The following is a 26,607-nucleotide window of genomic DNA, read 5'->3' as shown; positions in this document are numbered from 1 at the left end:
GATTTGATAGGAATGTATATATTAATAATAATGTAAAAATGTTCTTATTTTTTTCTTTTCTTTTAAACTCTTTTAAACAAAAAAAGAAGATCTTGTTGCCTTTGCTGGGCTGTACTTCTGCTCGGTTCTGTAGTTGTTATGGAGAGGTAAAAGGCGCGCGCGTGTGTGTGTGTGTGTCAGTGCCAGACATCTGGAGCGGGATAATTATGACCCGACCCGTAACATTTGTTTCGTTGTTATGTCTTTATTTAGACTTCATTTATGGGCCGAAGCCCATTTATTTATATTTAAGGCTTAAGTTTCAACTTTTCAGCTCATAATTGTCACGGTATCTTAGAGCACAATTAGCGGGTTATATGAGGGATTTTTAAGTGATTGGTCCTACCTTATAAAAACCGGTGATAGAAGAAATGAAGTAAAGATCGACTTTGGGTTGTTTCTTACACTGTTTGCGGGCCCACTAACACATGGCGGCCCGCGATTGGTGCGTTTTTTAATTTTTTTTTTAAATCCAAAAAAAAAAAATTGAGCCTAAAAAAACGTGCAAAGCAATCTATAATGCCTCTTCTTTTTTTGTCAGTCTATCTGTAATGCTTCCAATCATAGAAAGATAATCCCTTTGTTTCTTATCGTAACTAGTTTAAGGAAAATTTTTTTATTTTAAAATATAAGTAGTTTCCAAATATCTAGATAACTTTTATATTTATTGGATATAGTGTAACCAATCAAATAATATCAATTTTTTTTTATAATTGGTTGAACTAATTAATTAAATATTATTTTTCTTAAAATATAAACTTTTTTAATATTAGTACTTTTAGTCTAAACTACTTTCATTCTACAACGGAGGGAGTATCATTTTTGTAAGTTAAGGTTTACTCTCCACACATTTGGTTAGGTTTACTCTCCACACATTTGGTTAGTTACATGAAACAAAAGTAAAATGGGATATTTATAAGAATCTTTCATAAGCTTCTCTTGGCTGTCAAATAGTGTCTTCTAATGGTTTCTTCACATGTGTGCCTAGGGTCCACACTACATGACAACACATCCTCTCCCTCGTATTCTCTACGTCAACTTAACCCAACTTGTGACAAAAATGCTATCCCCTCCTTGACTCATAACTCCAGCTGACCCCAAGTAAACGGGCGTCTTATTACCGTGATTTACTCTCTTCTACTTACTTGAGGCACACGTTAACGTACAGGAAAAGAACTTAAGCTTGATGTCTCACTCTCTGTTCTTCTCAAAATCCACCGCCTTCTTCTCCTTTACACAACGCGTAATCTCCGCAGTCAGTAAATATCAATGTCTACATTAAGATCACCAGCGATCCAAATGATGCGTGACAGGCAGGCAAAGAAAAGAGCCATTTTGTTTGTATCTATCCAAAGAGTGGTCCTTTGTTTTCACACACCCCCCTTCCCATCCAAAAGCTTATCTCCGTCTCTCCAATGTTCACCACACAGTTCCATCCACCAGCCTCAGCGCCTCCTCTCTATATAAACACTCACAAGAGAAGAGAGGAAGAATAGAGCAACAAAAACTTAAAACCAACCAACCAAATCAAATCAAAAATGTTGCGCATTATCTTCCTCTTGTCTCTCCTCTTCGCTCTCTCCAATGCCTCGGTCCAAGACTTCTGCGTAGCCAACCTCAAACGCGCTGAGACCCCTGCTGGCTACCCTTGCATCCGCCCCATTCACGTCAAAGCCTCGGACTTCGTCTTCAGCTTAGGCACTCCCGGGAACACCACCAACATCATCAGCGCCGCGGTGACACCAGGCTTCGTCGCTCAGTTCCCGGCTCTGAACGGTCTAGGCATCTCCACAGCTAGGCTTGACCTAGCACCTAAAGGTGTGATCCCAATGCACACTCACCCTGGCGCCTCTGAGGTTCTCTTTGTCCTCGACGGCTCTATCACCGCTGGATTCATCTCCTCTGCCAACTCTGTCTACGTGCAGACGCTTAAACCGGGACAGGTCATGGTGTTCCCCCAGGGCCTGCTTCATTTCCAGATCAATGCGGGTAAGAGCGCTGCTGTTGCGTTTGTCACTTTCAGCAGTGCGAGCCCTGGTCTCCAGATTCTTGACTTTGCGCTATTTGCTAATAGTCTTTCCACTGAGCTCGTCTCGGCTACTACTTTCCTTGATCCTAAAGTAATCAAGACGCTTAAGGGTGTTCTTGGTGGAACTGGCTAAGCAAAAAAAGACATCCTTGACTGAAACAACAACGCCTTGTTTGTTTTTTCTTTTCTTGTCTGTTTTGTATTCCTTGTCATTCTTCAAAAACCTGTCAACATGGTTACATCGTAATGTGAGCTTTTCATTTTCATATCCTGAAGTTAGTCACACCGTTTATGTTTACTTGCTAAAACTAAGTATAAGCATTCACCTTAGAAGAAGAAGAAAAACAAAGATAAAGCTAACTTTTTAGGACAAGGCTCTCTCCACATGGGTTTTGAGTGGTCCCATATACTTAAGCTCAGATCGGTCCACTGCAACTATTCTACATGATATGCATGACATTAAACACCATTCAAAAAAAAAGGAGACATGATGCGTACTATCCTCCTTTTAAGTCTAACTTAGATCTATCACTAGGGAATCAAAATAACACAATGATACTAAAATGTATCATCAAATTTGAGATTATTATTACCAAACAACATTTTATTGAAACCACTGGTTCCAGATTAGACTACCAGATAGATTTGTCTGAAAGACTAAAGCTTTGAAGCAGCAAAACTGAAATTTTCATTTGGATCAAGAACTAAAAACTTTACAGACAAAAGAGGACCAAAACTGAGATGACTTAACTCCAACAGCAAAGATCCGAAGAAGAAGAAGAAGATGATGCTTTAGTGTATTTGAATCAGTGTCTGTTATCGTTGCTGGTCTTGAGGAGAAGCTGTCTTCTTTTGATAAGCAAGAAGGCAGCAACAGCTACTTGCAAAGCTGCAGCTGCACCGGCGAAGAAAAGCCCCACCGTCTTCCCCGTGTTCAGCTTCCGAGGCTGTGGATGCTTTCGGTTCCTTCTCTGTCTCCATTTTTTTCTTTGGTGATGCTTCTCGTGAATCGCCTTGTCACTCTTGACCTTTACCGGAGGAGGCGGCGGCGGTGGAGTTAATGATTGGGGTGGTGGAGGACGAGAGATGGATGAATCTTGTGACTGTGAGTCAACTAAGATAGAAGCAGAGACGAGGAAGACGAAGCAAACAAGAAACAGAGTCAAACTCTGTAATGGAGGTTCCATGGATAGAAACAGAGAGTCAGATTTGAGTTCTCAAAACTCAAGCTCGTCAACGAGTTCAAAGTCTCAGTATTGTTTAATCGTTGATGAAAAGGAATCAACTTGAGAAGCTGGGAGGAGAGAAAGCAAATCTGAAGAACGTTGACGTGAATCTGTTAATTTTGGAAGGTGACGAAGACGACGACTGATTGAAGTTTTATGATATTTTTTAAAAAGATCAGTGGGTCCAACCCATGTTTCATTTCGGGCCGTTTCGATCTTCGTTATCATTATTTTATCAATCAGGCCCATTTATTACATTGTGTATATATATTATTAAAAACTAATAATTGAATAACCTTTTAGAAACAACATTTATTTCACCTCAGTAATTACAAACCATTGAATTAATAACTATTATAATCAACCACAAAAAATGTTAATTAACCACAAATCATTTATTTTGTTAGATTTTTCTCTAACCAAAACGTACCGAACTTACGATTATTCTCGAAACTAATTATTCTCTAACCAAATTTTACAATGAAACTAAACAAATTTATTATATATGCATGTATATTAATATTTAACTATATATATAAAATATAAACTATAAATATTTTTATTAAAACATATAAAGTCATTTTTCAAATATATGTTAAATAGTGTAATAATTAATATAATTCACACATATATTTGAATTATAAGAATACAACAAATAAAATTCAATTTAATATTTTCTCTAAAATAAACATAGAATTGAAATTTATTTGGCATATAAAACACTTTGAGACATATCTATCTTATTAAAAAATACTTTTGGAAATATATATTTATTAATATACATAAACATAATAATTGGTGTTTTAACTTATACATAAATACATCAAAAATGGTTATTATAGTTTAAAAATTATTAATTAACATATATGTTATTTAAAATATTATTTTGTTTGGTTTTGTATTCAACCGCAATATGATAAATAAAAAAATTACACACAATTAAAAATCTTTGATTTATCCCAAATTTTATATATTACAAATCAAACGGATACTCATATGAATGTACATTTGTACAAACAATTACATTTTTGTGCTGTGAAAATTTTATGTCTATTTTATTAAAACAAAAACTGTGCGGACTGACGGATAAAGTTCTAGTTTTATGTTCTGGTTTACTGAGTAGTATATGTTATGGTGTTGAAAGTCACATGCACCAAGGTAAGATGACAACTATTTGCATCAGATGCTTTATAGGTTTTGGAATCCGAATACTCTCCATACTTGTCACCGTAAATTTATGTTTTAGACATTTCCACCACTGTGACAAAACAAAAGAAATAAAGACATTTCCATCAAAAGCACAGTGCTGAAGTTTCAAATATGTACCAATTGTTGAACAATACTCATGGCATATAATTCTATCATATAAACAAATCAGGTGTAGTTTGAAGCTCATGGGCTACTTTTCTTGAAATTGGATCGGTGTAAAATTTTGGATACAAAATGATACATTGGCAAATAAAATATTTATTGTTACAGATTCCTCTTATTTACTTTTTTACGCAAGCTATACTGGATTGTTGGTTAATTTTTCTCATTTCAATCCACCATTACAATTTCTGGCTTAGTTTCCATGACTATGATCGATGACAAGAAATTCAATCCATTTGTGTTGAATCAAGGATCAATTGGTGTGGAACTTATCTTAACCGCTGTACTTTGGAAACAAGTACCATGTAAACCACTATGGTGTGTCATCATCATGGGTGTGGAAGTGATGCAACCAGTGGCGGAGCCACATTGTGTGAGAGGGGGGCATTTGCCCCCAACAATTTTTTAAAATTCCATGTAAATCTTTCAATAAATTCAATATGCCCCCATTGTTTTGATCAAATATACTTCTAATCCATCAACTAATTTTACTCATGCCCCCAACAAAAAAAATATCTGCCTCCGCCCCTGGATGCAACCACAAAGTTATTTAAAGTTTTTGAAGATTACAATTCAAAATATTTATGGGTGATTCTTTGTTGGAGATGGAATTTTCTTGTTGTATGGCGATGTTGTTAGAATCGTTGAAATTGGCAGTTCCAGTTTCTATTTATTTTGAAAAAATCATTAGATTGAATTTTTTATCAAAAAATATTTATAGATCATGTTTGAAATCTGGCCAATGTTATAAAACAAAGAAATTTTTGAAAAATAATTTGGAATATCTTCAAAAAGAAGATAACCAAATGCAAATGGCGTTGCATAAGAAGAAGCAAGATGGGTCAGAAGAAATGTTCTTCAGATTTTAATATTTGTGTTGTAATGTTTTCTAATCTTATATTTGCAATTAATTGTATTTCTGTTATTTATACTATTATTTACGAAGTAATTTTTTGCATTCGAGTTCTCACGTTGAAAGTTAGACTAGTTAATATTTATACTACCCTTAATGAATATATGTATTTTTTATAATTAGAATTAAAAACAAATTATATATTAACAATATCATTTTTTTAAAGAAGATAATTCTTATATATATATATATATATATATATATATATATATTATTTAATTAAAACGAATTTTATAATAATAATATCATATTTTTTAAAAGAAGATAATTCTTATATATGTGTTGTTATCTTGAATTAATATCATATTTTTTAAAAGAAGATAATTCTTATGTATGTGTTGTTATCTTGAAATAATATTTTCTATTATAAAATTTTAAAATTAAGATATATAACCATTTATAATCAAATATTTTTAAGAAGGTTATGTCCGCATGTACAAGCAAAATATCTAGTTTTCTATATTTTATTGTAATTTTACATTTTATTTAAATAAATTAGTTGATAAAAGAAAAACAAAGCAGGTGTAATTTGAAGCCCATGGGCTGTTTTTTCATGAAACTGGGTCGGTGTAAAAATCGAATTCTCAAATATAAAACATTGGCAAATAAAATATTTATTTTTTCAAGATTCCCCTAATTTACATTTATTTTTCTGCACGCTGAATAAAAACTGTATAAATAAAAACCCTACGCCTCTCCTCCCATCGTCTTCCTTCCGAGTCTCACAAAGTTCCTTCATATAAATCTTTGTTTCCATAAAAAGTCTTATAAAACTATATTTCACTAAAATACATCGAATTCGAAGAAACTCACCCTTAGCCTTAGGGTTTCCAATCTCTCATCTCCTCCCTCTCTAAATCCGATCACAATCATCGCCAAAGATCCTTACTTTTTGGTAAATCCCCTCACTCAAAGATTCGATCTTTAGCTTCGGTGAACCGCAAGGCATTGTTTTGACTTAATAACACATAAAGGAACAGACTTTTCGAATCTGTGAGGGTTAACAATGGATGACCTCGAAAACGCGATACTAATCTGCTTCGAATCTGGTCCCGTCGAAGCCTCGTTAAAGCCCCAAGCCGCTGCTTACTGCCAGCAAGCCAAAGAGGCGCCGGACATATGCAGGATTTGCATTCAGAAGCTCTGGTTCTGCGGCCTCGTCCAGGTCCAGTTCTGGTGCTTGCAGACTCTTCAGGACGTGTTGAGGGCTAGCTACGGATCCATGAGCTTGGATGAGAGGAGATTCGTCAGGAGCTCGGTGTTCTCGATGGCGTGTTTGGAAGGTGTTGATAATAATGAGAATGTTGTGAGGGTTGTGGAAGGGCCTGTGTTTGTTAAGAACAAGCTTGCTCAGGTTTTGGTTACTTTGATCTACTTTGAGTATCCTTTGGTTTGGTCCTCTGTGTTTGTTGATTTCATGGGGCATTTGAGTAAAGGGGGTGTTGTGATTGATATGTTTTGTCGGGTTTTGAATGGGTTGGATGATGAGTTGATTAGCTTGGATTACCCTCGGTCGCCGGAGGAGATAGCGGTGGCTGCGAGGGTTAAGGATGCGATGAGGCAGCAGTGTGTGCCTCAGATTGCTAGAGCTTGGTATGACATTGTGTCCTTGTATAGGAACTCTGATCCTGAGCTCTCTGCTACTGTGTTGGACTGTATGAGGAGATTTGTATCTTGGATTGATATTAATTTGGTTGCTAATGACGCGTTTGTTCCGCTTCTGTTTGAGTTGATTTTGTCTGAGGGGTTGGCTGATCAAGTCCGCGGTGCAGCAGCTGGGTGTGTCTTGGCTATGGTTGCTAAGCGGATGGAGCCGCACTCGAAGCTGCCTCTGTTGAAGACCCTTCAGATAAGTCGTGTTTTCGGTTTAGTGTCTGAGGATGCTGACTCAGAGCTTGTGGCGAAGGTATCCGCTTTGGTGACTGGCTATGCTGTTGAGGTTCTTGAATGCCATAAGCGGTTGAACTCAGAGGAGACCAAGGCGGTCTCCATGGATCTGCTGAGCGAAGTTCTGCCATCGGTTTTCTACATTATGCGGAACTGTGAGGTGGATTCTACTTTCAGCATCGTCCAGTTTCTCATGGGCTACGTCTCAACTCTCAAAGGCCTCCCTGCACTGAAGGAGAAGCAGCTCCTCCACATTACTCAGATTCTCGAAGTGATCAGAATCCAGATCTGCTACGATCCTATGTACCGCAATAACCTCGATGCGCTGGACAAGATTGGGTTGGAAGAGGAAGATAGAATGTCCGAGTTCAGAAAAGATCTCTTTGTCTTGCTACGTACAGTGGGACGCGTTGCTCCTGAAGTTACACAGCATTTCATCCGAAACGCTTTGGCAAATGCGGTTGAATCCTCTTCTGAGAGAAACTTCGAAGAAGTAGAAGCTGCGCTCTCGCTTTTGTATTCGCTTGGAGAGTCTATGACGGAGGAGGCCATGAAATCAGGGTCTGGATGTTTGAGTGTATTGATTCCGATGCTCTTGACCACAAAGTTCCCTGGTCATTCTCATAGACTAGTTGCGCTTGTCTACTTGGAAAACATAACTAGGTACATGAAGTTTATCCAAGAAAATTCACAGTACATTCCCAACGTTCTTGGTGCTTTCCTTGATGAAAGGGGTTTGCATCACCAGAACGTCCACGTGAGCCGTAGAGCTTACTACTTGTTCATGAGAGTGGTGAAATTGTTGAAATCAAAGCTTGTTCCGTTCATTGATAGGATCCTGCAGGTATGGAATTGATTGATTTTCTTATGTCTGTAACTCTTGTTTATTTGTTTGATTAAAGTTTTGTCTAACCAATATATATCTTATGGGAATAATCAGAACCTTCAAGATACATTGTCCCAGTTGACGACCATGAACTTTGCATCAAGACAACTTTCAGGAACTGAAGATGGCAGTCACATTTTTGAGGCCATTGGCTTAATCATAGGGTTAGAGGATGTCCCAGCTGAAAAGCAGTCAGATTATCTTTCTTTACTGCTTACTCCTCTCTGTCAACAGGTTTTTTTTGGTTCCTACTATTCTCTTATTTGCAGTAGGCTTTGTTTATGGGCAAATTTATTCTGATTCTCTCAATGTGATTGTACCAGATTGAGAAAGGACTCATGGAGGCAAAAGTTGCAAGTGGCGAGGACTTTCCTGCAAAAATTGCTAATATCCAGTTTGCCATTGTGGCAATTAATGCTCTCAGCAAGGTTTGTACTCCTTTATTATTAGTTTGTCCAGAAAAGACCTTTTTATATAGTTACTAATTTTGCTCTCTTCTGGACCTGTCATCTCTTCTTTAAATTCAGGGCTTTAGTGAACGTCTTGTTACTGTGAGCCGTCCTCGAATTGGTCTCATGTTTAAGCAGGTTTGTTTGAAAGATGTTTTTTTTTTTCTCTTTCTTATCAATCATGCAGTGACATTCTCGTATAGTTTACTGCCCTAATTGAAATCTGCTTCCTTAACCTTCTCTGTAATGTAGACGCTTGATGTGCTTCTAAGGATTTTGGTTGAGTTTCCAAAGGTTGAGCCTTTGCGGAGTAAGGTATGAGTGTAGCTGTGTACGGTAATAAGTAGACATATTTCTATTGAAATATTGGCTAACAATTTGGCGATTAACTTGTTCCTCTTCTCTTCAGGTCATATCACTCATACACCGTATGGTTGAAACCCTTGGACCCTCTGTGTTGCCTTATCTTCCCAAGGCTTTAGAACAGCTTCTTGCTGACAGTGAGGTATACCAAAATTTACAAACTCACCTTAGACTGTTCAGTTACCTTTTGCTTTTGAATCTTCAAAATAACAGTTAGTTAGAAACTCCTATTGTTCGCTTGCTTCTCTGCGGTTAACTTCTTTCAACAAATAAAATCTTATTTAATGGTGTAGCAGCCAAAGGAAATGGTTGGTTTCCTGGTACTACTCAATCAGCTCATCTGCAAGTTCAGCGGCTCTCTCCGTGGTATACTGGAAGAAGTCTATCCTGTGGTTGCCTATAGGATTTTCAGAGTAATTCCAATAGATGGATTAACCCCACGCACTGGAGCTGTCACTGATGAGGTATTTGTTTGTTGTTATGTCTTTATAACATCAGTGGGAAACTACATCCTCTTTTATCCACAGTCATAGATCGTTTCTCTGTGTAGGAAATGAGGGAACTGATCGAGCTTCAGAGGACGCTCTTCACATTTCTTCATGTGATGGCCACACATGATCTCTCTTCTGTATTCCTTGCCCCTAAAAGTATGACGTATATAAAACCGATGACTCTGCTGCTTTTGAACACTTCTTGTACTCACAAGGATATTACTGTACGAAAGGTTTGTAACACTTGCCCCTTTGGTTACATTCTCACACACTTTTTGGTTCACTTACTTATCTCACTCTTCCTCTATTGGTTGCAGGCATGCGTGCAGATATTTATTAGACTTATTGAAGATTGGTGTCCCAAGTCATACACCGTGGAGAAGGTCCGCCTTGCTAAACCTTCTTGTTCACTTTCTTCTCTTTATGGAAGAACCACAAATGCCACAATAATTAAAAATTATTTGCTCTCAGGTCCCAGGTTTTCAGGATTTCATGATCAAAAATTTTGCAACAAACTGCTGCTTGTTCAGTGTACTCAATACATCATTTGATTTCAATGACGCGAATACTGTAAGCACTAAGAAACTTTGAGCTCTCTTTTCTTTTTTCAGACGTTTTATCTACCAGTTGGAGAATTGTTTCCGCAACTGACTCAGTTTCTGCCTTGTGAACACAGCAGGGCTTGTTAAATGAAATCATCACGGTTCAGAAAGTGATGTATGAAAGATTTGGTAATGCGTTTCTCATGCATCTTATGTCTGGAGCTTTTCCATCTGCAAATTGTCCACAAGATATGGCGGAACAGTATTGCCAAAAGTTGCAGGTTCGTTAAGGCATTCAATACAATTAAAGAAAAACCTCTCCCTTGTTCTGTGCTTGAACTTAGTTTCTCCTTGCCTTGTTTGGTTATACAGGGTAATGATATTGGGGGGCTCAAGTCATACTACCAGTCCCTTATAAAAAATCTCAGGCTTCAACAAAACGGGAATCATGTTTTCAGATAGCATTCGAAATAAAGGTCTCTAAGGTCAATTCTTCTGCGAGCTCTACCACTGTGAACTCTAAAAAGGTTTGACAACAAAGCTCTCTTAATTATCTACATTAAAGGATTGAAGCAATGTCTTTGGTATATTATCTATATTGACGTTTAGTCTCTCTGCAGGTTTCTCCAGATGTAAATATTTGTTGTCAATGTGTTACTTGAGAGGCAACAAGGTTGGTTCTCACCATCCACCAGATTAATCTTGTCTCGTTCTGCTGATACTAAATTTCTTTTTGTATTGCTTCGTGCAGTTGTACCTTTACGAAAGAAACGTGTTATTGATTCTCTCTCCCGAAGTAGTTTACTCAGTACCACCAATGCAGTGCAAGTTCTTCCAGTGCAACACTCCAGATGTTTAATTTGTTTTTTTTTTTCTTTTAGCCTTTTTGTCATGGGATTGTATCTATGAAGCCTCCTCTTTTTGCCATATCTCCAAATTTTGGTTATGTCGTTACTCATGAATTTGTGCTTTCGGTGTTACGTGCTTCTTCTTGTCCATAAAAATACTTGGAAAGAAAAAAAGAAACATAAAGTTTTGGCTGATTCTTTATTTTAGTTCTTTGAAACTAGATATCGACTCATATAACCGTGCGGTTGTTTGTTTCAATTTATTTTTATATAAACATTTTGTTTACAATTCTAAATTGGTATATATTATAATATATATAAGGGGACAAATCTCCAAAATAGCACATTTCTAAGTTGATATCACTAAAATAGCACTCCAAAACTAAAATGACCAAAATAGCACTCTTCTAAGTTTATCCTTTGAAAATTTTAATTTTTTTATTTTTCAAAATTTGAAATCTTATCTCCAAAACTTCATTTCTCAACTCTAAACCATAAACCCTAAACCCTAAACCCTAGACCCTAAACCCTAAATCCTAAACCCCACCCTTTAACTTTAAACCCTAAGTTTGTGACTTTTGATAAAACATTAAGTGCTATTTTTGTGACTTTTGACCTTGAGTGCTAGTTTGGGAACAAAAACTTGATTTAGTGCTATTTTTGTCTTTTTCTCTATATAAGGTGTGTATCACTTTTTAAAACATAATAATTTTACCATATATATTTTTTTATTGAATATGTTTCAAATTTTCACATGTATTTATATTTTTTATTATGTTTTTTGGATTGTTATTTCATTATTTAACTCGTAATTATATATAAAGATTGGTAAATATTGTTTTATTTATCCTGATCGAAAGATATTGTAATATTTCACAAATTTAAAAAGTTTTAAAATTTAATTTTTAGCTTCATATATTATCGAGTATATTTAAGGTTGTTCAAACATAATAATATTAGAGGATACTTGTTCTCCATCAAATAGATTGTTTCAAATTTCACATGTGTTTGTTTGTTCTTATATTTTTTTTTGTTTGTTGAATTAGTATTTCATTATTGAATAAAAAATAGAAATATAATTTGGAAAATAATAAAATATTATTATCTCCAAATATAATCAAACATTTCACAAAATAAGAAACTTAACAAAAACTAAATTTAAAGCTTCATGTATAAAATTTATAAAGAATTTAATTAAACATTTAATTATATTTTTTAAAATGAATTATATAATTTTAAAAATTAAGATTGTAAAGAGTTAAATAGTATACATATGGGTCAAGTATTCTTTAAAATATAAATATAATGGGTCAAATATTCTTTAAATTCAATTATTGAAAGTCCAATATTAATGTTTTTAGCCTAAAATGATCAGGTAACAAAATTTTCTCCGGGAAAAAACATGTACTTTGCCTAACAAATTTCTTCGGTGATCGGGATCATCGCCAACCTTATGTCTTCTCTTTAATACTCTTATTTTTAGAAATGGCCGAAGGCAAATTTAGGTGACGTCATAGATGGTTAAATATTTAGGGTATTGTAGAGAGTATGTTCTGTGAAATCACAATATATATAGTGGATATTTATGATTCGGTTGTTATTGTTAATATATTGTGGATATTGATATATTTTTTATGGACGCAATAAATATAGGATATTCTGTATTAGTTGTTATGTAAAAATATAAAAGATTTCGTGATTAGTTAAGGGCAATAGTAATTACTGAAATCTAACTAATAGGTTTGATATGTATCCTTAGAATATTCTAAGTTGCAATCCTGAAGCAATTTTTTTTTTGAAAAAATCGTTTGGATATTTTGTTTGTTGTTGCTGCTGGTTTCCAAAATGGAATAGTGGTCGACATTTTAGTGGTTATCGAAAACGGAATTTTAGGAATATTGATGTCATTTAGTTAGGTATAATAACAACCTTGATTAGAGATTAAATGTAACATGATTTTCTAGGTACATGTTCATTAGATCCATTTTAACAAAAAAATCACACATGAATCAAGGTTGCGACTTCTGTTTTAATATATAAGATTATTATTAGCTTTGATTATGTGCAACAAGGTTGGTTCTTCACAAAACCTTTACTTCTGAACTCTAATGTTGATTAGGTATATATGTCGATCTACTAATCGTAAATGTATTACCCTGTGCTGTCATTCCCACCCGTTATCAATGGTGCACATTCAGCAATCACCATGCAGACAAAGAATGTCTTCATTGGATGTACATCAACCGTTTCGAGGAAGATCAATATTGTTTTGAATACAATGGTACGTGGTAAACAGATCAAAGCTGATGTGTTAAACTGATCAGTCAATGTATACCAGGTGACAACTTTTTCAGAATATTGCGAGAATTTGAGATTGATCCTGTTGAATTTAAATATGACAATGAAGACGCATCTATCCGGATTTGACGGTTTACGATTTGGAAGTTCATTCTCATATACTCATTCGTTCTAACATACAGGACGTTTAAAATAATTTTTGATGAATTAATATTTAAAATGTTTTCATATTTTTTGTAAACATTAATTCAATTAAAATTGTGTGACCAATTCTATTTTATATTCTATTTTGCAATTTGGTTGAATAGTTTTTAATTAATTTTTTTGATACTTTTTAAATAAAACGTAATTTTCTTAATATGTATTTTTTACCAAAAACATTTTATATTTTAAAACAGATTTGAGTATTATAGATTCAACTGGAGTCTCTCTTAACTCATAATCTATATTCGTTTTGAAAATAGCAAGCTCGTGTATACCCTAAATTCTAAAATCCTGTAGTCCAAACCTAAATTTTATGTTCTATAAACCATAAGTTTACAACTCCACAAAACGCTAACACAAAAAAATTAAAATGTATATTTTAAATTTTTAAATGTAGTCTATTTTTGAAAATTTTAGACTACTTATCTATTTATCATTTTACTATAAAGTCCAAATAGTTTGATTCATAGCTGCCGTGTTGAAAAGGTCTACGAGACGTACAAATTTATTTTGGCACTCGTATGAGTGTAAACGTATATGCACAGACGTGATAAGTCTTACACAGTTAAACTCTAAATCGTCAATCCTACAAAACCTAAACAAATTAGTCTTTTATTTTATTTTTTAATAGTCCATCTTTCTCTAAAAATATTAAGATTACTTTTCTAATTATCCTCTTTAGAAATAAAACTTTAAATACTTTTGTTTTAAGATACCGTCGAAAAGTTCTGTGAAGCTTTGAACATTATCTTGGCACTTCTGTTTCGGCATTTGCATATGTGTGTGTATGGACAGACGTAATATGCTGGAGTATAAACAAATATTTGTTGTGGCGTCGTGAATTCAAATAAAAAAGGGGCTTTACGAGTTTAATTTCTTTGCGGTTAGAGAGTGTTTATATATTTAAAACAAGAACACGTGATTATTATCTTTGCTCTAAATAAAATATCCTAAAATGGCCCAAGGTCAAGAGCAACCTCTAACTAATGCCATTGCGCAGCTGCCACAAACTAAAACCTCATTTTTATAATAGTGTATGCTCCTTTTTTCAAAATATACTCAAAGTTGCCAACAATTGTCTTATATTGAAACACCTGAAATCATGATTACGTATATCTCATTTTCGTTTCTTATATCTAGTATAAACATGTTTTTTCTCCATTTGGTCTTTCATGTGGTAAAAAAGGAGAATAAAAGTCAAAAGTTTGTAATATTCAAATTCACTGTTAATTTCTAAATGTTTCACATCTTTTATACAAATCCTCTTCTTGTTTTTTTTTTACTTTCTGTTCTTACTTGCCGGTCTTAATTATTTAAGTAGATGCATTGATCTCATTCACATAATTTATTCTTATAAAAATCTAAATGTAATAATTAAGTCTAGCACCATTTGAATTTCCAGGTCAAATTAGTTAAACCAACCAAGTTAGTTGTTTGGCTTAATTTCAATAATACTTTGAAATCATATTTACCATCTGCATAAAACAAAATATATATATCTTTGATTATCTTGTATATATATCTAGTGTTTCAAGCAAAAAAATGTTATATCTAACACAGTTTTACGTTTGCTACTTCTCTAGAAGCAATCATGTCTATCTGACTGGTAATACGATATAATGATGATACAATTTTGTGGATAGAAATATACGTCACATGGTGACGACAAAAAGATTAATATATACGTCACGTGGTAAATGTGTCTCTAGATGTTAGTACAGTTCACATCTTTTCCCCCCTTGCAAAGGCAGTTCACATCTTTGTTTACGCCAACCTTTTAGTCTTTGATCAGTAAAAAAAACATGTAAGATGTATCAGTTTCTCATTAAATTATTAACTTTTATTTATTTTCCATGAAAACACACGTATAATAAAAAGGCTACGTAGCTTGTATATAAAATAAATTGTTCAGGCTTTTCTTCAAAAGATTTGGCAATGAAGTTGTTGCCCTGTCGCTCTCGGAATATTTTAAAATGTTGAAAAATAAATGAATGATAATGAGAAGAATTGACCTTAACGAAAAGCAAATCTCCGTCTGCTTTGTATTACTATTTATTAGAAAAGAAAATGGTGCATCATCTCATACAAGCCACCACGTAGTAACATAACCAACTTTGTATTTGGTTCAAAAAAATAAATTACAAAACAAAGTTTTTTGTTGTTGAGAATATTACAAAACAAAGTTCGTGCGCATGCAACCATATTTTATATGACTATGACACGACAGGAGAAGATTTAGTGGAACTCTACATTTGTATTTCATTTTTATTAACAATATCACTTGAATTTTTTTTGAGGTTTCTATGAACTTCGTCATAAGATAGGCAGTGAAATTTATTTATAAAGAAATTGTACTAGTCTATATTATTAAAAGAAAAATACCCATTAAAAAATACCCCTAAATTTTCTAACTTATTTACACTTCCTTGCCACTGAGAATTAAATTAAACTACATATTTCAATGTTTGTCTTTTTCAGTTAAATTAATGAGTTTTCCTTAATCAAATTTAAACTTAATGTCATTAAATGAACCTACCTATTTTAATGCTTGTTTTTTCCAGTTAAATTAATAAGTTTTCCTTAATGAAATTTAAACTTAATGTCATTAAATGAACCTAAAAATACATCATATTTAACGTATCTTATTACGGACGAGTACGGCCCAATAATGAACTTGAATTTTATTTTTACGAAAACGTGAATCACTTGACTTATGTAATATTTAAAATATATTAACTACAATATAACAAATGCATATAACCTACCTATACTTTAGTTTGAAATGATCATGCTCAAGTTTTATATAGTCAACTTACATCATGCATCGATCGATGTACAATAGTCAAACCACCTATAGTTTTCGTTTTCTTTATAGGATGTATCAACCAACCAATCATCCCACTGATTTTTTAAGCTTTATAAAAAAACAAATCAATAAATACAAACTCAAAATCCAATATATTCTATTAATCAAAACATAATATCTTCAATGTCGTATCTTTAATGTACCTATTAAATATAGAAACTGTAACTATAATTACACTAATTATATAATTACACTAATTATAAGAATAGATTTGATTCCGACCAATTGATCTATTACTTCGGTAATTGATTTGCTTGCAGAAGAGGAAACAATAAATTTAAAATTTATAAGAATATAAAGATATAGAGATTCCAACCAATTGCCTATATTTGCGTATGATTTCCGCATAATAAGCTTCAAATTGAACATTGAAAAAGATAGATAGATTTTTTTAATCTTTTACCGACACAGAACTTAAACAAAACGAAGAGTTAAATGTAATTTTTTTTTGTTACACTTCCCGGAAAAAAACGGTTACAACATGGGCTTTCATAATATGGCATTTTAACATATTAATGTTATGGACATTTAATAATTATCTTGACGAAAAACAAAGACTATAAATAATTTATTATTAATAAAATTATGAAATTATTTACAATTTGATGACTAATTCATCGCCCTTTTTTATATGTTAAATTTTTCATAGAAGTTTAAAAATCATTTTATTTTTAATAAACATGTATAACTAATTTATAATCTTTTATGTCATACTAAGTCATGATATAATATTTCTTCATATTTTACATTAATAACCATTGTTTTTATATATCGTCTACAATTCTCTAATTACGTCTATTTGTTCAATTTTTTATATGATATCGAATATTCATCGTAAATAGATGGTTTAAGATACCAAAAAAATTATTTACTTGGTGAATATAATACATCAAATATTACAAATACATTATTTAGTTAAATAAATAACCAAAAAAGAAAAATTCAAAACCGGTTCAGGGTGTAGTTCTTTTTATTACTCGCAATATTAGTACGCAGAATACAATTGGCCGACTTTAATATAGTATTTAAACAAATTGTATTTGATTTTTAACAGCTCAGCCTAACGGAGAAAACAGAGGATGATACCATTGTTCAAGTCAATGGTGTGGGCAAAGCCAGTGCCAAAGCCAAAGGTATTGGATTAAACATTCCAAATTTCCAACTCCACAGAGGAAAAAAAAGACACAAAACAGTCCAACTTATTATTATTTTTGAGAGAACTAACAAAGTTTATCTAGCAGAAGCAACATTTCTTCTAGATGAAAGTGAATATATGATACATATATAACCATTTTATTAACAACTTACAAGTGTATGATAGTAGCTAATAAACATTAAAAAGAATGAGATGGCTTGAGATAGTCAAAGAAATTTTCTAATAACTCCAAAACCGTCTCTGAAAATGTCTCTTGCACATCTAAGCTAATCTGTTATCATAAATTAATGCCAAACTGTATCCTATAACCAACCAAAACATTGAATTGGAATGAAAAAATAACAATAGAAACATAAAATTTGTTTTGGTAGCTTAGGAAATTATACTTCATAAATAGAGCTTTAGAAAATTAAAGTTTGAAACTGAGAATATAAAGGAATAAAAAACAGAGGGATCTAAGAAAAATCTTACTCATTTTGCATATTTTATTTACAATAGATTATACTAAGTGGTTGATACCTTCTTGAATGTCTTTTTAAGACTATAGACTTACTTTTTTGTTAGTCTTCACCAATATCTCACCACTATTTTCAAAGAAGTTTCACCATCTCCTATATATATTCATAAAAAGAAAGAAACCCATTAACAATTTAGAGAGACACAATCTTCTGAAAGAAACACAAAAAAAAGATAAAACAAATTCTTTCAGATGAAAGCAATGAGATTTTCTTGGAAGAGCATATGTCTTCCGATAAGCTGCATGAACGATACAAATCTCAAGAAGACTACAACAAACCCATCTAAGGAAAAAATTCTTCTGCTCACCAGACAAACCTCTGTCCCAAGCAGAGTATACCTGTCTGATTTCAGCAACTCAACCATCTCACTCAACGACTTCTCAAACTCTTTCCTCACAGACATTCACATATTCACCTTAGAAGAGCTCAAAACCATCACACAAGGCTTCTCAAAGCATAACTACCTCGGTGAAGGAGGATTCGGAGAAGTCTACAAAGGGTTTGTTGATGATAGCCTCAAGACTGGTTTGAAAGCTCAGCCTGTTGCTGTCAAGGCCTTGAAACAAGACGGTGGACAAGGCCATAGAGAGTGGCTGGTAATAATATTGTTGAATTAGTCAAAGCTCATATGAGAATGGGAGCATATAAACTTTTTTTTAAACGTTTCTTTGACACTATGCAGGCTGAAGTTATAATACTTGGTCAGTTGAAGCATCCACATCTTGTGAACTTGATCGGATACTGCTGTGAGGATGATCACAGGCTACTAGTTTATGAATACATGGAACGAGGCAATCTTGAAGACCACCTGTTTCAAAGTAAGTCAAGTTAAATCATACAAAACAATGATTGTTATTTAGAGATGCAGGTTACTAACAATATGAGTAATGTTTGGTGTTAATGCAGAGTATGGTGGAGCCTTGCCTTGGTTAACAAGAGTAAAGATTCTGCTTGGTGCTGCGAAGGGACTTGACTTCCTTCACAAAGGAAAGAAACCTGTTATTTACAGAGATTTCAAGCCTTCCAACATCCTCTTGAGCTCGGTACCTTCCTATTTTTTGCATTTCAATATACATATTTTAATATCAGATAACTAACTTATATATTATTCATATGTGAAACTCTCAGGATTACAACTCTAAGCTTTCAGATTTTGGCTTAGCCACAGATGGATCAGAGGCAGAGGACTCAAACTTCACCAAAAGTGTAATGGGCACAGAAGGCTATGCCGCTCCGGAATACATCTCAACAGGTTAAAGAACATAAAAATAAGACCATTTGTCATAAATCACAAGCATTACATTCTTAGCTTACATGTTTCTTGGTGTGTTTCAGGTAACTTGACAACTATGAGCGATGTGTTCAGTTTCGGTGTGGTGCTTCTAGAGATGCTAACAGCTAGAAAGGCAGTGGAGAAGTACCGGTCATCACAGAGAGGGAGGAACCTAGTGGAATGGGCTAGACCTATGCTAAAAGATCCCAACAAGCTTGAACGAATCATAGACCCTAGCCTGGAAGGGAGATACTCGCTAGAAGGCATCAGGAAAGCAGCTGCTCTGGCTTACCAGTGCCTGAGCCACAACCCTAAGTCACGACCCACTATGGCCACCGTGGTCAAGACCCTGGGGCCCATTCTAGACCTCAAAGACATTCAAAACGGGCCGTTTGTGTATATTGTCCCAGTAGCAGGTGCAACTGAAGTTCATGACATCACATCTAAGAATGATGTCAAAGTCACAAAGGAGGAAACAGAGAAAGAAGCAAAAGTCTGTCCAAGACACCGAGCAGGTCGGAGGAGGAGACGTAAACACAGGGCGATGAAGTCTCGCGCTGTCTATTCAGACACTACTCTGTACAAGAGTCTAGGAACTAGTTTATACACCCAAGCAGAGTAATTAAACACCAAAAAAAAACAATATTTATTTAATTTTTATACAGGTATAGAAACTATAGTATATATATACAGGAGAAATACAAAAATAAGGTTGTGTTAGATAATTAGAGTTCAGTGAAAATATAGAGAAATGTTGTGATAGAAACGTAGCTTAAAAAGTGAGCTACATAGATATTTTCAGCAGTCAGTTTTTTTGATTTTTGTAAATTAGAGATGTGTAAGTCTGAATTGTATGCAATGTTCAAAAGGGACAGTACTACTTTGGATTTTTATTTTCACCCACAAAGACTCAAACATCATAATCCTAAAATTGACTGTAGGTTCACCAACTACGCAAACATGTTCCAGTTTCAGACAAAACAGTTATCATATATATGAAGACAGATTAGATTACGTAATACATACCTTGGTCATGAAGAAAGAATTCTTAATCCCACACCAAACCCCACTCAAAGACGTGTAGAAAACCAATTCTCTGTGGTTGCTTTCGTCTCCTCTAATTTTTTTCTCATTGGTCCCTAAATGACCAAGAAGCAGCCATTTGGTGGATTGGTCTATTTTCTAAGGGGAGACTTCAATAAATTACAGGTTATATGTCACTAACAGAAAACTGAAGCAATACAATGAATTGTAATGTATCATTGACTATTACATATCTAGTAAAACATTACATATCTAGTACTAACATTGGCTATTTGGCTTACATCATCAGTTTTATTTCAACTTTTTTATCATCAACTGAAACATAAAACCTCCATATATAAAATAAAAACTCCCAAGAAATTTTAAATGGAGACAAGTTCCGTATAGCTTCTACGTTCAGTAGCTAGACAATGATGTTGAATCTACTCAACATATTGGGTTTGATTGATCCCCCACTAACATTACACCTAGGATTCTTTACAAGTAGCTCATGGTAGTAACACTAGAAGACGCATAAGGTTGAGTAGCTCTATAATAAAGTAAGAAGACTTCCAAATACTAAATCTACTTCTTTCTTTTCCTCCTAGGCTTCTTTTTAACTAATATAGCATCCTCATCAGTTAGATCTCGTAGCCAGTCCGCATGATACTTCTCATCGTACGGAACAACCTCCCCATCAACGAACGGCTCTCCTGCAAAAGAAATAATGCATGATTAATAAACAAGAGTGCTGCAGATACTAAAATATAACTTGAGCAGCAAACCAAACCTCCATATCCACTGTCACCATCAACTACATATGAATCTGGCAGAACCCATCTAACATCAGGCAGAGCTGCAACCAAACACATAAACCACAGTTTTACAGCATTTTTCCAACAAAACTAAAACATAAAAAAAAAAAATGAGATTTTTGAAGGATCTGTTTTCAATACATCTAATCTTGTAAGTCAAAGGTTCATGAACCCTGCAGCCAAATGCGTAATAGTACTTTGTGGAAACAGAGTAAATCGATCTCTTAGCTTCTTCTTCGCTGCACACAACAAAGCAACCACGATCATACACCACAAAGCTTCGATCTTTTTTTTTATCAAAAGGAGTTACCTCCCAAGAGCCATGGATAGGGTTTTGACAAAGCCTTGGACGATGTCGTTTCGAGGTGGGTATCCTTTGGGAGGCTTCATGAGCACCAGCCAGTGCTTGTAGTCGCAGCCTTCGACTAAACTCGGGACTTTGATTAACTCAGAGAGACGAGTCGTGTTCGAGTTAACGGAACAAGAACTTCCGGAGAACGGAAGTAACGGAGTAAGTCGAAACCGGACGGCTGCCGTTAAGTTTAACGGCCTTCTGATGATGCTCGCCATTGATATACGGCCGAGCGTAAAACGATGGAACCTCCTCGATAACGTGTGAGACCCTCCACTTCGGACAGAGTGTTGCTTTCGTTTTAAGTTGGTTTTGTCGTAAACCGGCTTATGGTTTGGTTTTGGTTCAGTTTTTCCGGTTTATAGCAGATGAAACCAAATGGCGATCCTGTTTTGTTTGTAGTTCTGTTTGGTTTTGATATGGTTTATTGTTATTTATTCTTTTGGTATAAGTTTGTTGCTACCAAAGCGAACCTGGTTCAGGTGGTTGTGGTTATGACCTTTCCACTTGGGGTCCTGTGTTCGAAGAGCTTTGGTACCTCATCTCTCTCTCTCTCTCTCATTCCTCGGACCTTTCAACTCATCTCTTTGATTCTTATCAATAAGCAAGGTAATAATAATTACCTTTTTTTTTACCAATGTTGATTCAATCCACGCTGACAAAAACTGTTTAGAATCTTTTGGATTTCCGGCAAAGGTGAAACAACCGTAAAACCTCTATAAATGTTGAGTTGGACGAGTAGGTCCAATGGTAAATTTAATAAGTGTCAGTAGTCTTCTGTTCAGATTCAATCCACAGCTGACGAAAACTAAATTAATATTTGGTAAATTAATAATCTTTATAAATTAATAAATTTTACTGATTCAAATTTGGACCGGTTCAAATTTGATATAAATCAATAAAATAATAATATTTTTTAGGAAAAATCTATGTAAATATATAGTCTCATTAAAATTATAAATTAATAATTTATATGTATACATATTTTACATAAGTAAAAACCTATTATTATATTATTATTTTTATATTCAGAATGAAATTATTTTTATATTTTTTTAACGGTTAATATATTTTGATGAGATTTAGTAATATTATATCTAAAACCACATTTAATTTCTATGAAATATATATTATATACACCAAATAATATAATTTATGTCAAAATTTTAAAAATAACAATTAATGTCTATACAATAAAATCAAATATTTTTTTTTATCTTAGAATAAATATATCTTAAAATAATAAATATAAATAAAGAATCTTTTGTAAATTAATAGCTCTATAAATTAATAAAATTTCAAATTCCAATATTATTAATTTATAGAGATTCTACTGTATTTCATTTTAATTAAATTTGACTCTTAAGATTCGAGTCAAATAAACACTCATTCAGCTGAAATTTATATTTATATAAGTTAATCTAACTAAAAGTGAAATTTATAAAACTTGTGAAATCAATTATCGACTTTAACCAACTTTGTAGCGAATTAAAATAAAATTAATGTAAATTTTTATTATATTTCAAGTTTGTAGATGCGTGATATTAGGTTCGGACACTTGGGCTTTGTTTGTCTCTGTTATCTATGGGCCAGCCAGCCCTCTGAAGACATTTTCAATCTCTGTGTTTTGTTTTCCCTGATGGGCAGCATAGAGTGATAAACTGATAATTGTATACTAGATTATACATTTTACTTTCATATTATCTTTTCTTGCCAGAAAATATGAAAGATTGGATATTTTCTGCATATTTATATAAATTTCATTTTATGGAAATTTAGAGTAAATAACATAGACGGGAAAATAAAGAGAGCAAATGACATAGAATAATGGGACGATAGACGCATGACTCCACTCTCTTACGAAATGATTAGTTGAACTAATCATAAAAGTCCAAGTATACAAAGCCAAGCCTTAATCATACTCTATGTACAAGACTCATAAAGGCATCCCTAAATGTAAAAGTCACATCTCCACAAACTCAAGACATACATCGGTTTGTTAGATCATGTTACAAATTTTTAACATGAATTAATCTCTCATAGCGCACTTTTCTTTCGTTTATATTCCTGCATGTAGCCATAACTCATAAGTTATGCTAATGTAAATACTGTCTTTTGCACTTCTCTACACCAGCTCGTGTAGCATCTCTCCTTATGATGGATGAATCTCTTCTTCTTTTACTTAGCTTATCACTTCATACATGTTTCAAAAGTCAAATCAAGAACACATACCGGAGTAATATTTTATATAAATTGACAATTGATGATATGTGAAAACAAAACATGCCTTAGGTTCCAAAAGCAACCGAGCTAGAAAATCCAACTTACAACGAGTCACAGTAAAGCAAACAGCACATTCTAAGACAACATTAGCTAGTAAAACAACAATTGATTATTTTTTTTCAAAAACAACAAATTGTAGTAACTTCTAACCAAGAAATATAGAAAACAAAACTTCAAGTTCATTTTTCTTTTGCCAAAAGCTATTGTTAACTTGAGACATTCAGTACACACAAACAGAAACTTGTGTTGTGTACGCCTTATATGCATTTCTCACATGTGATTCTCTTCAATCAAACCCTTCCATCTTCTAGTTTATATTCCCTTTAATTTTTCCCTCTTTTTATTTAAATATATTCTCAGAAGATATATAGCAAGTTGAAGGGAAAATATACTTGTAGGTAATACAAATTTCGAATCAAGGTAGATAGCCAATACGTTATAGTGTCTACACGCCACAATTATGCTCAAATTATAGGATTCTTATTTTCAATTTTATCATAATAGAATAGATTCCAACTGAGGATACGTATTGTGAGTTATTGGAAATTGGACAACCACAAATTTAGTACACCAAAAAAAATCATCTAATTTATTTATAAACAAGACATAGCTCAAAAGGATTTGTCTATGTATATTAACGAATCATACGTCGCATTATTGTCGTTATGATGAAAATAACTAAAGCTTTCAAAGAAAGAAAAAGGCGTGTTGTCTTAAGGCTTAAAGAAGTAACCTTGTGGCATTTCTATTCTGTGATAGAGAATCATCACAAAGATAAGAGAATGGCCCTACTACTTACTACCTTCGAGAGTTTTTGTTCATACATGTCTTTTCAATATGATAAATGAGTATCATCAAGTTTTAATCGAATAGCATCAACATTATTTTGTTCCTGTTTAACTAAGTTCACAATGACACAAGTCCGAACCTTCAAAGTTATTAGCATTTAGCCCAAAAAATTCCACAGGTGCACAAATCCGGCAAAAACAAATTCATACAGAGACCAATCTTGGTTACTGATGAAAAATTCAAATCTGAAAACCGGATCTTTTCCAGGTGGTGATCCCTAAACCAAACGGTTATCAACCGGTTAAAACTTTTTTTTTTAACTTTTCTTTGAGTCTAGCAGCTATCGGACCTAGACAAAACATTTGAAACACAATAATCATCTTTGTCATTAGAAGGACTACTAGGCATTGATCTGAGCATCCTTGGAGAATCCAAACTTCTTCTCAAGATCTGCGTCATAGCAGAGATCAAACGTCCGGTCGGATTAGGAGGTGGGCTTGAGGATTTGAACTTATAACACATGTTCATGTGTCTTGCCATGGCTTCCTCTGTAGTTAGCAAACGTTTTGTTCTTATAACCTCGTACTTCACAGCTTCAGAACAGAGACCACATATCCATTTACCCATGTAATGTTCTCTGATCATCTCTATGTAAGATTGTGTGCACTCCTCGGTTAATCCGCAGCAGTCACATGTCACCTGCTCTGGCTCCTCATAGGAGATTTGTGTTATTGACGCTGGAGACGGCTGGTGAGAGGCGATCATGACCTCTGGTGTTGAAAGTAGCATGGTGGGATCGCTTAAGAGACTTGTGGTCATATAGACAGAGGGAGAGGAAGAGAGAGAGGGAGGGAGGGAGAGGGCATGTGCAGGCGAAGGAGAGGCAATGATGGTGTTTTAAAGGTAGAAGAAGAAGAATATAAGCCACGTCAGATTATTTGATTTTCTGACAGCTTAATCCTCGCCGTCTATCTGGAGTTAAGCCAGCTGGCATTGAAACCGACTCTCTCTAAACATATTCACACGAATAAAATAACATTAATTAAATGTGTTATTTACTTCAGCCGTTTCGGTGTGGTTTTAGTTTGACTAACTTAGCCAATCAGAAGCTGTCACGTGGGATATGACGCTGTTTCCAACTAATGTTATTGCTCAACTATGCAGGAAAACTACATATAGATATAGTTAGTCACGGCATTAGTTTTGCTAGTATTAAAATGATTTGTATTTTCAAGTTTTGAGTTTAATTTTGATCGAATCACGAGTTGTTTTTGTGGGTCAGTTTGCAGTTTTGAAAGTGTTTGTGAATGCGGTATAAATGATATACGACCAAGTCAAATCAGTAATTGCTAATTAATTGCGTTTTAATCGTGATTTAACTATTATCTTTGATCTTTCTGTCGCCAATGATCATATGCGGTGACGTCAGCAGTAGGCAATTATTGGTTAGATACACAAACCGAAACTTTTACTTACGAGATTTAGAAACCATGATTTTTTCTTTTACAAGAAACAATTTCGTATAGTACCGGTTTGTAATTTAAAAATCTGAAATTCGAAAGACATGTCATTAGCTCTTAATCGACGGAGTTACATGTAAATTAAATTAGACCTATTATTTTTAACTTTTAGATAAATATTCTCATATCCAATTAAGAAATAGGAGTGCTAGGAAAAAAAATAGTTTTAGCACAATCTTCATTTGGAGAGTGTAGACATGCTTATACATACCCTAAAAATGTTATTCTCAGTAGTGCTTTGCAAAAAAGAAAAAATTCACAAAAGTAGTAATAATTTATATATAATGGACACGTATATATTTCATTTTTTAGCTGAATGATTGCGTGGAATAATTAAACGAAGAGATATGCCTTGTTGGCGATTCCTTTAGATCCAATATACACCATACAGGATACAGCCAATGAGGAAAGAGCAACTTACGATCATATTGTATAATTTTCTTGTTACCTTTAACTATTAAATTCA

At 33.8% G+C, this 26,607-nt stretch overlaps 6 protein-coding genes across 9 annotated transcripts; 3 read left to right on the top strand and 3 right to left on the bottom strand.

The window, feature by feature from the left end:
- The first annotated feature begins 803 nt into the window (after positions 1-803).
- On the top strand, positions 804-2,336 carry LOC106405935 (germin-like protein 1). The gene has a single exon (XM_013846491.3). It carries the CDS (start codon positions 1,578-1,580, stop codon positions 2,199-2,201), a length of 624 nt encoding a protein of 207 aa, XP_013701945.1. The 5' UTR covers positions 804-1,577; the 3' UTR covers positions 2,202-2,336.
- A 298-nt stretch (positions 2,337-2,634) lies between these two features.
- Positions 2,635-3,597, bottom strand: BNAC06G33760D. Its single transcript, XM_013846492.3, has one exon. The coding sequence runs from the start codon at positions 3,253-3,255 to the stop codon at positions 2,875-2,877; it is 381 nt and encodes a 126-aa protein (XP_013701946.1). The 5' UTR covers positions 3,256-3,597; the 3' UTR covers positions 2,635-2,874.
- Positions 3,598-6,252: 2,655 nt separating this feature from the next.
- On the top strand, positions 6,253-11,241 carry LOC106406464 (exportin-T-like). 4 transcript variants are annotated; one of them, XM_048761384.1, is made up of 14 exons: positions 6,253-8,309; positions 8,406-8,585; positions 8,675-8,779; positions 8,879-8,938; positions 9,053-9,115; positions 9,210-9,305; positions 9,457-9,627; positions 9,714-9,887; positions 9,972-10,037; positions 10,126-10,224; positions 10,334-10,477; positions 10,569-10,723; positions 10,817-10,869; positions 10,948-11,241. In XM_048761384.1, exons 1-12 carry the CDS (start codon positions 6,585-6,587, stop codon positions 10,656-10,658), a joined length of 2,973 nt encoding a protein of 990 aa, XP_048617341.1. In that variant the 5' UTR covers positions 6,253-6,584; the 3' UTR covers positions 10,659-10,723; positions 10,817-10,869; positions 10,948-11,241. The 4 variants fall into 4 exon arrangements, with proteins under 4 accessions (XP_048617341.1, XP_013702591.2, XP_048617339.1 ...); XM_013847137.3 differs by having other exon boundaries at positions 6,254-8,309; positions 9,460-9,627; positions 10,331-10,477; XM_048761382.1 differs by having other exon boundaries at positions 6,254-8,309; positions 10,331-10,477.
- A 6,945-nt stretch (positions 11,242-18,186) lies between these two features.
- On the top strand, positions 18,187-20,258 carry LOC106404927 (putative receptor-like protein kinase At1g72540). The gene is made up of 5 exons (XM_013845569.3): positions 18,187-18,682; positions 18,769-18,904; positions 18,993-19,129; positions 19,215-19,338; positions 19,422-20,258. The coding sequence occupies exons 1-5, from the start codon at positions 18,278-18,280 to the stop codon at positions 19,979-19,981; spliced, it is 1,362 nt and encodes a 453-aa protein (XP_013701023.1). The 5' UTR covers positions 18,187-18,277; the 3' UTR covers positions 19,982-20,258.
- Positions 20,259-20,716: 458 nt separating this feature from the next.
- On the bottom strand, positions 20,717-22,180 carry LOC106404738 (multiple organellar RNA editing factor 7, mitochondrial). The gene is made up of 4 exons (XM_013845420.3): positions 21,508-22,180; positions 21,339-21,436; positions 21,173-21,238; positions 20,717-21,095 (listed from the first exon to the last, which is right to left on the bottom strand). Exons 1-4 carry the CDS (start codon positions 21,765-21,767, stop codon positions 20,968-20,970), a joined length of 552 nt encoding a protein of 183 aa, XP_013700874.1. The 5' UTR covers positions 21,768-22,180; the 3' UTR covers positions 20,717-20,967.
- Positions 22,181-24,751: 2,571 nt separating this feature from the next.
- Positions 24,752-25,544, bottom strand: BNAC06G33710D. Its single transcript, XM_013845209.3, has one exon. It carries the CDS (start codon positions 25,438-25,440, stop codon positions 24,955-24,957), a length of 486 nt encoding a protein of 161 aa, XP_013700663.1. The 5' UTR covers positions 25,441-25,544; the 3' UTR covers positions 24,752-24,954.
- Between the last annotated feature and the right edge of the window lie 1,063 nt (positions 25,545-26,607).

Source organism: Brassica napus, chromosome C6 (assembly GCF_020379485.1).
Source record: "Brassica napus cultivar Da-Ae chromosome C6, Da-Ae, whole genome shotgun sequence".
NCBI classification, from domain to species: Eukaryota; Viridiplantae; Streptophyta; class Magnoliopsida; order Brassicales; family Brassicaceae; genus Brassica; species Brassica napus.
This window is presented reverse-complemented; position numbering and strand designations above follow the sequence as displayed.